General features: G+C 30.1%; 1 protein-coding gene across 1 annotated transcript; it reads right to left on the bottom strand.

The window, feature by feature from the left end:
- Positions 1-2,295: 2,295 nt before the first annotated feature.
- Positions 2,296-4,687, bottom strand: LOC145131669 (R-linalool synthase QH1, chloroplastic-like). Its single transcript, XM_079066324.1, has 7 exons — positions 4,460-4,687; positions 4,112-4,382; positions 3,637-4,009; positions 3,364-3,561; positions 3,123-3,261; positions 2,763-3,011; positions 2,296-2,614 (listed from the first exon to the last, which is right to left on the bottom strand). The coding sequence occupies exons 1-7, from the start codon at positions 4,685-4,687 to the stop codon at positions 2,315-2,317; spliced, it is 1,758 nt and encodes a 585-aa protein (XP_078922450.1). The 3' UTR covers positions 2,296-2,314.
- Between the last annotated feature and the right edge of the window lie 6,817 nt (positions 4,688-11,504).

Genomic DNA, 11,504 nt, shown 5'->3' with positions numbered 1-11,504 from the left:
GTATGATTTTAAAGTTATAAATATATTTTAAAGGTATGTATATGTTTAAAAAAACGTGTTTATACATTTAAAAACATATTTATATATTAAAAGAAATATATTCATTTGTACTTAATAGATATAAATATGTAGTTATTTCATATAAAAACTACATATAAATAGGAAAATACATGTTAATATGGTTTGTTTTGTATACATATAAATATATAAATATGTTTTTAAATTGTATAAATACATATAAATATGTTTTTTATAAATATAACGTTTGTATTTGAAAAAATTCATATTTACATGATAAAATACACATATAATACGTATTTATACATAACGTTTTTTTATACATATTTATATATAACATCAACTAACTATAAAATATATTTTTAAACATATTTAAGTGTATAAAAAGTGGATTTTTATATATTTTAACATGTTTAAACATATTTAGCGTATTATATATGTATTTAATCATTTGGTTATGCATTTTTTTCAAATAAATATGTATATGTATAAAAAACAGTACTTATGTTTATTAGAAAAACATATAAAAACATATTTGTATACAATTTATACATATATATTAAGACGTATTTATACAATTTAGAAACATTTATATATTTATATATTTTAAAAACGTATTTGTTCATATTTATATGTATTTATATGTTTTGAAAATGTATAAATACATATAAAAATATATTTTATACATTTAAATATGTATTTATAATTATATGTATACTTTCATTAATAATAATAATAATAATTATAATTATAATTATATTCAAAATCTTTTCAACGTTATGCATTATATATCAAACGTCAATAGTAAAATAACAAAAAAATCCCCCCTAAGGCTATGTTTGGCGTACTAGCTGTTAGCTGAAAAGCTAGCTGATAGCTGAAAGTTAGCTGTTAAATAAAAAGCTAGCTGATAGCTGAAAAGCTAGCTGATAAAAAATAACGTTTGGTAAAACTAGCTGAAAAGCTAGCTGAAATATATAAAGTTACATAAAAGGACATATAGGAGGATGTGTTTCTATAATTAATTAAGGGGTGTATTTGGAAAATTTTTAAAAAGCTCTTAAAAAGCTAGTCTAAGTAGGTTTTCAAAAAGCTAGCTTAAATGCTACTTTTTGGCTTACCAAACACGACAACATAAAAAAGCTCGAAAAATAAACAAGCTTATCAGCTAGCTGTGGCGCGCCAAACACAGCCTAAATGCATCTATTTTTAAAATAATGGAAATGCCACCTCAACATCTATGTGGAGCTATATCAGCCCAATCAATGCCATGTTGCACGCTACATGTGTAGTTAACCCTCTACTAACCTAGTAACATCTTAAAAGGGTAAGAATGCAAAAATATATGCAAATTTGCGGTTTTAATGAACCTAAAATTTGAAAAATGATAAAACCGAATATTTAATGAAAACTTAAGGACTTTTATGACATTAAAGTTTTCGCCAATTTTCAAAGATCATGGTAAAAGAAGGGCGGAAAACCAAAGAAGTAGTTTTCAACAATTGGCAGAGCAATGGAGCTGGCAAATGAAGCCAAAAACACACGATGTAATGTTCAAAAACTCCAAATAAAGGATTAGTGGGCAGATAGCGGCCGGATATGATTTCTTGTCCGAAAAAGTTTAAAGAGAAATTAATGTAATGACCCGTATATTTTTGTGTTATTGTTAGGGTTCTTGCTTTTTATAACGTCTTTTCCTTTTTTGCCTCACTCTCCATGTATAAATCTTTATAATTTGTAGCAACTTTTTTGTGATTTGGTTTGATGCGAAATTATGTCTAATGAATAATTATTATAAATGTACTTTTTATGTTACTGAATTTATTTATTTGTTATTGATTTGGAATCTAACAAAACAATAGGTGTCCATATAAGGGTATCCATTTAATAAAATTTGATTACTTCTGTTGTATTATGTAATATGTTGTCTCCTGTTCCTCTCCTTTAGCTTCTTGCTTTTAGGTTGAGTGTTTTTATAATATACGGCCGTTTCCAAAAAAATTTAATAAAATTTGATATAAACTCTAAAAGCTTTCGAAATTAAGGGGTCCATGGACATCCTATATTTATGCGCCGATTCCACCTCCAATCAATCAATCATCCCCACCCCACCGATCTTTAACCGAACAATCTTTTTTTTTATACTGTTTTATTTCTTTCATTGTTGTCGAATGTAATGAAGTAGAACGACAAACATTCTTTCTCTTCAGTACAATAGATTAAGATAATGGTGTGATATGTTGCCATTTAAATTTAGAAATAAAACTACCTGTATTAAAAGACACATTAATCTTTACTATTCGATTCCTAGGATTGGATTGAAGAATAGAGATATTACTTGCGACTTTGTCAAATCTGGACGACCATACCCATCTCCATTAGAGTACATAAATTGTGCAATCCTAGCAAGGTTTGTAGCACCATTATTAAATTCCCTTGAAAATCGACACTTTGCACCTGCTCGTGCTTTATTAAGTTTCTTCCATGTCTTGATGATTAATAATTCAATATACGTTCTGGCTTCTTCTTCAGTTGCACCAGTCTCATGCATATAACATTGAATTGATTTTGGATTATCGCCTCTTGCAATCTCATCCTTAAATACATAAAAGAAGAAAAGTTTAAGCTTATTTATTTCTGTATAGCAATTGAAAATTTCACATAAAAAAAAAATACTAATATTGTTCTAAAATTATCCCGAAATGAAAGTATCTATTATGATTAACTAACAAAGCAATAATTACCGAGGATGTCCCCAAGTCATCAGCAAGTCGTAATATTAGGGATGAGTAGCGAACTATATTTTCAGCTCCTTCTATGCCTTGTAAGATTTCTTCTGTTGCACTGATTGATGTCAAAAAACTAAGATGCATGAGTATTACAGGAGCCCCTACCGATACATAACCATTCTCCAAGTACTCTTCTAGTGTTGGTGTATGTCCACTTTGGTACCACCGTGCTTCTACTATGTATGAGTTGCATAAATCTGCCCACTACAATGTTACCATTCCAGAATACAAAAATAAGATTCGAAAATCACACTATTAATAACCAAGAACGAATAGGATAATTTTATAGTTCAAGAAGATGGATTAATCTATTACTGTTTTCCTTAGGTAAGGAAGGATGAAGAATCCGGTTTGGGTCAATGCATTATATGAGATGTTGTTTATCGAGTTGTAAAATCCAAGAAAACATATCTTCATATAATCTGGGAGTTCATCCACCAAATTGATATCCCATCTACGAATTACAAACTTCTTTAAGATCATGTGAAATTTGTTCAAATTCTAGTTGATAAACTTGTAATTCCAAAGGATGAAAGAGTGGTTAACTAACAATTACCTGTTGATGGCATGGGTAAATCGATCAAGTTCATCCAAAGTACCATACACATCATAGACATCATCAAGAGTGGTTATTATGGCTCCAACCGTCAATAGAGTTTTCTTTTCCTCACTAAAGTGCGGTAGGTAATTGATCTCAACCAATCGGTCTCGGGCAAAACTTAACTTTTTTTCCCAACATATATTTCTCCACCATCTATACATTTCAGAAATTCTAGAAAATCATTTTATATGTAACAAGTCACAGTGAAAAAATTGACAAAAACGTTACCTTGATGAGTGTTTTAGATCTTCAAGGTGGATAGCTTGAACCATATTAAAATCCAATTTTGCTAGTTGGGCCAGGGTTGGATTCCTGCTATTTCTTTTTTCATACTCCTCAATGTACCATATTGCCTCTACCCTGGGTACTCTCCAGTGCAGTGGAAGCTCTAAAGCATGAGTTACTAATGATGATAAATTTTCAGGAATGTATTCAAAATTTTCTTTGAGATATATGGTTGTGAAGTCTCTAACATGGTCCAGAATGCTTTCATTCTCAAATGAATGATAAGAAGCTTCATACAAGTTCAGTATGCATATCATATCCTCGTATAAGTGTGGCTTAAAATTTTCAATCTGGTCCTTGAAGTTGCAAAATATCTCTATTTATATAGAAAAAAAGAAAATTAATGGAAAGTATTAGTTTGTGAGTCTGTCTTCCATGAAACTTGACATTTTTCAGATGCTGTACGTGGTAAAAGTACCTTCAGGGACATAATAACCATGTTGTCTCATTAATCTAAAACCAAGGGCTTTAAGATTGAGATTCATTGAATTCCACTTATCTTGAGCATGGTAGAAATTGTGATAAATCTTCTCCAAGAGATAACTTATTTCATCAAGAAAATGATATGCTATTCCAAGTCTCTGTAAATCATCAATAAGTTCAAGTGTAGTCAATGGCTTACGGACTTTGCCTATCAAGGCCTTCACTGCTTCCATCATACTATCTCTTCTTGACGTGTAATCATTTCCCTATGCATGCAGCTTAAATTTTTGAATAAACATTCAAAAAGAAAGTATGTTTAAAAGGGAAACGGTTAGATAAATACCTTATATTTGATAGAGAGTGACTGAATATGATCAAATGACAATAGAGATGGCACATAGTTTGCTGATCGTCTAACAAGGGGTTGAGTTGTTCTGGCTGAAACTGAATTGGATTGTGATGAATATAATGTCTTGCAAATATTAAAACCTTTCCTTTTGGCATAAGATTTTTTGTAAAATAGCAGAGTTGAACTGGAAAAGAAAGACACTAAAGCCAATGAGAAACACATATCTCAAAGCCAAGGACGACAATTGTATTGATGCACACTTTTTGCCGTCATTGTGAGCTATTTATAAGCCCATTGTTCATTTAACTTTATATATGGTCCAGTAGTCCACAAACGCCAAAATTATCTTGTTTCATTGTTTTCGTGGAGAATGATATCAACTATTGGGTTAACTTAATAAAAGCAATTAAGTTTTACACCCAATTTTTATTTGGCCCTAAATTAATTTTTAATAACGTTTTTACCAATAATTGGGAGACGCTTTTAATTCTGTTTCATCTGTGCTACATAATTGCACGTAGGCATGTTATTTGGGTCGGAACCGGACCGAACCGATCCGAACCCGAAAATCGAATAAGGGTAATTGCATGAACAGAAAACTGGACCAAATAACCAATACGAGTTCGGTTTGGTTATTACTCAAATAAACTGTACAGTATGCTTAAAGACCTAATATAACCGAAAAGAACCGAATAAACTGTATTAGAATTCTATAACCCGAATAACATTTACAATATGATTATAGACATCGTATTTTTTATGACTTTTGTAGCTTATGATTCCATAACAAATCTTATAAAGAAACAAATTTGTTAATTAAAAATAATGCAAAGTATAACACAATTGCTTCAAAGGTGCAAAAAAAGGTTAGAATTTGTGTAGTAAGAATGTAAACACGAATTAACTTTCTCGTTCAATGCATTAGTATACTCAATAAATGATTCATTCTTTACAAACTTGAACGGTATTTCTCCAACTACAAATAAGTTTAACATAGTATTTTTTATTCTTTTCTCATCATGTTTCCAGGTCCCAATACTATTCTCCTCGTTTTCTTACATGAGTTTCTTGACTTGGAACCAAATTTTTCATGACTAGATAAGATAGGAATTCATGAATCCTTAAAGACAAAGAAGGAATGGTCGATTTTTGAATATAAAGAGGAAGGATCGACACTCAATTTTTGAATAGAAATGATTTAGTAGGAAGTCGACTTCAATAATACGATTGAGTAGGATTGCGACTTCGGTGTTGCGATGCAATAGGTTTTTTTTTTTATTTAAATGTACGACTCATAGAAGGCGGGACAAGGAAAACAAGATGGAATCGATTGAATGTAGGTCATTCGGTGTAGCAAGAAAAATACGATTAAAAAATGACTTTTCAATTTCGGGCCGTGTATTTAGAACCGAGTAAGCCCTTATTTGGGTAACCTGGACCGAATAACTCGAGAACCGAATAAGCCTAATATAGATACCCGATAACCAAATCAAATTGCTTATTCGGGCATAATTCGGTTCGGATTTCAGGACCAAATTCCCATTCCTAATTGTAGTATGCAATTTTGTATTTTTTGGAGGAGCAGGAGAATATAAAGTAACTATTAACGATTTTAACGGTTTCACCATTTTTCGAATGGTAGAGAGAATTAGAAAGAAAGAGAGGAATAGGCGTGTAAAAAAGGGGATTCTAAATAAACCCGATTAAAAACCATTTTAAGAGTAACAATGGTTTTGACTTGTCTTAAGGCCGGACGGAGTGGAGCAGGAAAGGGGAGCGGGAGACCTTCCCTCACTTTGGAACACCACACCGTGGCTGAGGGGAGCTTCCCGCGAGAAAGAGGTGGGGGGAGGGGGTGCCGCACTCTCTCTCCTCATTCTATTGGACAGTTTTTTGTTTCTTTTTTTTTAAACCTTTTTAATATTTATAAAATTATATACCTACTAAAAAATATATCAAAATTCATGGTTTTTAATTCTCTACAAAATGAGTATAATATATGTATGAAATATATTTTTAAAAAAATATATAAAAAAAATAGTGATGGGAGCTTCCCACCCATTTCTTGGGTTTTAGGTGAGGGAAAGAAAAATGATGGAAAAAGTGGTGTGGCCCACAAAAAGTGAGGGAAACATCCATCCCACACCCTCCGGTCTAATCCAATATGATGGGACAAATGATGATTAATTTCACAGTGATAAGATTGGCATTAAATGTGGACATGATGTTGTCTTTATTGTCGTTAATAAAGTAAATAAATAAATAAATAAAATATCTAACTTATTTACGGTCCTTTATGAATTTATTAAAATTTTTATTTATGATCCTTTAACATATATTTAACTTTTAATTTACACATTCAACTATTAAATATTGGAATTGTCATATAATATCTCAATTTTATTTTGTATACTTATATAACCCAATTTAGTTTTTATCATTACATAATCAATTTTATTTTGTATAATATCTCAATTTTATTATAGGGATTTTCATATAATATTTCTGTCTTTAAAATTTTCTTTAAGTTTTAATATTAGCGATATCAACCGGCCAATGAACCTAACGAACATGAATAGAGATTTGTTAATATTATTTCATTTAACCTTAAACGAAAAATAACGATCACGAACAATTAAACGAACAATAAAAAACATAATACAATATTTTTTCACAACTATAATAAATAAAACTATCATTTTCATTTACCACCGTTTTGTCAAACACTGTAATGTTTTAATTTTATTAATTATCAGGAACATCAACTACATGAATATTACAATTATTACGTGGTGCATTTGGTGGAATATATGCATTAAGTCGAGCATTATACAATATTTTCTTCTTTAATGTAGATAATATATCTTTTGGTTTCACATTTTTTTATCAAATGTTCCACTAATCGGGTTTCATCTTCAGAAAGACGTCTTGGATATGAGTGACCTTCTAAATATAAGGCATGCTCGGGATTATGTATTTCACATATGGCTTTTAATGACCAATATTTATCTTTTAATGAATACGTGCGTTTTAGTGCAAATGGACAGTTTATTTTTTTGGTATCGATATTTTGTGTGGATGTTTTTTTTTTTACTTTTGTATGTACCGCTGCGATCACACTGAAAAAAAAATATTTAAGTTAGCAGGGGATCTTTTTATTACAATAACATAACCAAGTCCACGCCTCGTGGTTTGCACCTAGTCTATTAGTTGTTGACGAGAATTAAATACCTAAAAAATATTTTTTTTGACTAGATACAAGTAAACTTATTGATTAATAACCATATTAATAAATCTAAAACTTTATACCATGCTAGTTTCAAATTCTGATGTCACTGATGAAGTAAGTATTTTCATTCTCGTCATCTTGAGATGCATTGCTTGGTTAAATATCTTTAGCCTAATCAATACATACAAATAAGAATATGTGATTTATAAAAACATAAATATATGAATAATAATAAACGAATATACCTCGTAATTTAACTCATCAAACGATCGCAAATATTTTTGCCAACTCATTTTTTTACTTAGCTTATCGTTTTTCAAAAAATATCGTACAATGAAAATGAAGTTTGGGACACATTCATTTATACTAAAACTTTAGGTATGAAAAGGAATACTATATAAATTATAGGGTAAGTTAAATGACCATATATGTAAATATACTTATATTATTTTGATTTGATCGTAGTGTATTCATTTACATCGCACTGAAATAAAGATAATGTATTTATTGTAAATACATGGTAAGTTAAAATACCATAAATGTAAATATAATTATATTATTTTGATTTAATCGTATTGGTATTCATTTACACCGCAGTGAAATAAAGATAGAGTATTTATTGTAAATATAGAGTAAGTTAAAGGAACATAAATATAAATATAGTTATATTATTTTGATTTAATTGTATTCATTTACACCTCATTGAAATAAAGATATGGTGTTTATTGTAAATGCAGGGTAATTTAAAGGACCATAAATGTAAATATAGTTAGATTATTTTGATTTAATCGTATCGGTATTCATTTACACCGCACTGAAATAAAGATATTATATTTATTGTAAATGTAGGGTAAGATAAAGGACGATAAACGTAAATATAGTTATATTATTTTGATTTGATCGTAATATATTCATTTACACCGCACAAAAATAAAGATATGATATTTATTGTAAATGCGGGGTAAGTTAAACGACCATAGTCATATTTTAATTTTATTAACTTAAAGGACTATAATGTACAAATAGTTATATTATTTTTATTTGGTCGTAAACATAGTCATATTTTAATTTTATTATAAAGGCGCTTATATTAGCAATAAAATATGTAATATTATGACACATGTGCATGTTCACCGTTCTAAAAAAACTTGAAAACTTTTTAATAAGTTATTTTTAGTATACTCATTTAAAACCTATTAGTTTTGCCTAATATGGTTATATAGTTACGAAAAATATCATATTTCGTTTGTTTATATTCAAAAAATGAGAAAGGACATTAAATAAAAAATCCATATATATATATATATATATATATATATATATATATATATATATATATATATATATATATATTTATAAATTTGATGTAATTAAAACTAAAACTAACAAAATTAAACTAAAACATTATAAAGTAAAAGAAGGAGACTTGAGAGGATTCTTGAACGCTTAGAAGATTGTATTCAAGATGGTGTGTTTATTTATGACACATTTAATGGGTATTTATACTACATATCATCATATTCTTACATCATCAAAATAGTAACTAAATAGTTAAAGGAAACTATTTGAAGGGTGAAAAATGTTCATCCACATGCTATGTCTAACTCAATAATTTTATGGCTTTTATAACACTCCCCCTTGGATGACATTTTTTTTAAATATGAGTTCAACCTCGAAGTACTACTTCATTACAAACCTTGCTAAAGAAAAACCAGTGGGAAAAACTTTAACGAAGGGAAAAGAGTGCAGTATATAGTTGGCTCCCCCTCATTTAGACATCTGTTACGTTACGTGTTATGCACATGTCACATTCCAATGTCATGTACATGTTTTCTAAAAATTGCAGTAGGAAGTGCTTTCGTGAAGAGGTCTGCTACATTGTTGCTAGATTGAACATATTATATCTCAACCTTTTGATATTTTTTAAGCTCTTGAATGTACTCAAAAAACTTTGGAGGTATGTGTTTTGTCCTGTCGCTCTTGATATATCCTTCTTTCATTTGAGTGGCACATGCTAAGTTATCATCATAAATTAAAGTTGGAGCTTTATCTTTATCTATTCCACATAAAGACAAAATGAGTTGTCTCATCCATCTTAACCATGTGCATTCTCTAATAACTTCATTTAGTGCAATTACTTCAACATGATTTAAGGACGTGGCAACAAGTGTTTGCTTTTGAAAGCGCCAGGAAATTGTAGTGCCTCCGTTCATGAATACGTATCCAGTTTGAGATCTAGCTTTATGAGGATCAGATAAATAGCCTGCATCTGCATAACCAATCAAACCTTGTTTTGAATCATTAGGATAAATTAACTCTAAATCAGTAGTTCCTCGAAGATATTGCAAAATATGCTTAATCCCATTCCAATGTCTTTTTGTTGGGGATGAACTAAATCTTTCTAGCAAGTTTACAGTGAAAGAAATGTCAGGTCTAGTACAAGGGTCCTACCATTGTTTCCAAGTTATTGAGTAGTTCACCCCTACAGATCAATATACTTTCCATTGATCAAAGTGCTTTGCTTTATGCATTCAATTGAGAACTCATAGAACTCACATGCATAGTCAAACTAACTGGAATAGGCACAGAAACAAGAATATGTCAACACGATAGGTTATCAACCTCAAGTCGTGTGCTAGTGATAAACAATAGGTTTATTCTTGATTATTTCTTGAACCTTTTCAAGATCTTTAAGACTCCCACTGACCTCTTGACATATAAGATTCTCTGTCAAGAAACATTCCTTGACACCCAAATACTCAAGAGCTAGTGCGGGTTCTTATCAAGATAAGCACTTCATGTAATTGGTCTTAGTTGATCTTTGTTTTATCCAAAACATCACCAACTTACCAATTTCAAATGTTCAAGAGTAAAAACCATTTCTACTCCACATTCCATGACGTGTTGTAAACCTTAGTTAAGATATGTCACTCATGGCATAATCTTGGAGTATGACTCTAAGACTCGATTTTGGAACGAAGTATGACTCATCTTCTTGATTTAACCATTTCAACAACTCCTGATTCCTCCTCTCTGCCATACAAGTGTACTAAGGTGTTCTGAGAGAATCCATTGCAATATGGTTCTATAATCATTAAGATGATTACAAAACACGATACTAAAGCGTTCTCTTTTCCTTTCGGATAGGAGAAACTTTTTATCTTTCTGTCTAATTTGATTCTTCTTATTTGTTCTGCTATACATTGAAACTTTTCAAGGTATTAGAATTACACTTAAACTTGTAAGCATAACCATATTTACTGAACCATTAGTAAATCATGACGAATAGCCTTTATCATTCTTTGTGGTGGGTCTGACTAGTTCACATCAATGTGTACTAGATCCTTTTATCTTTCACTTGACTTACATACTTATGTAAACAAGGAATTAGTCCCAATTTTTCTCAAGTACCAAGATTTTCATACATCACATAATTCAAATCATATGATTCCAAGTTTCTGTCCAATTAAAACTTGGGCGATGAGAATCTTTCCTTACTTAGAAAATCATGACACTACCACAATCGATACAGCAAAGAATCAAACCATTTTCAACAATGCTATTATTAGAAACATATAAACAACAATTTTCACAAATGTCATTGCAAGGAAACATAAATAAGATAAAATCAAAATTTTTCTTTATTTATAAAAGGTGTGGAAAACTTGTCCTTACAATGCAAATACAATTGAAAACTATGTTTCTAAATATAGTCCTAAGCAATCTATCATAACTCCTAAGAAGCAGCTCAAAAATCTGATCATCGAACCATGCGATCGAAATCCATCTCTTCACGATCAGACTCAGATT

The sequence above is a fragment of the Lactuca virosa genome, chromosome 8 (genome assembly GCF_052849685.1).
Source record: "Lactuca virosa cultivar CGN04683 chromosome 8, Lactuca_virosa_CGN04683_v6, whole genome shotgun sequence".
Lineage (NCBI taxonomy): Eukaryota > Viridiplantae > Streptophyta > Magnoliopsida > Asterales > Asteraceae > Lactuca > Lactuca virosa.
The sequence above is the reverse complement of the archived record's forward strand: the minus strand, read 5'-3'. Positions and strand labels throughout refer to the sequence as shown.

What these genes read in the sequence shown, in the direction of transcription:
- LOC145131669 (XM_079066324.1), bottom strand. Translation starts at nt 4,687, where the DNA reads ATGTGTTTCTCATTGGCTTTAGTGTCTTTCTTTTCCAGTTCAACTCTG. An exon ending in TGGTTATTATGTCCCTGAAG is followed by an intron (nt 4,010 to 4,111) that starts GTACTTTTACCA and finishes CTATATAAATAG; the next exon opens with AGATATTTTGCAACTTCAAG. An exon ending in TTCCTTACCTAAGGAAAACA is followed by an intron (nt 3,012 to 3,122) that starts GTAATAGATTAA and finishes GTAACATTGTAG; the next exon opens with TGGGCAGATTTATGCAACTC.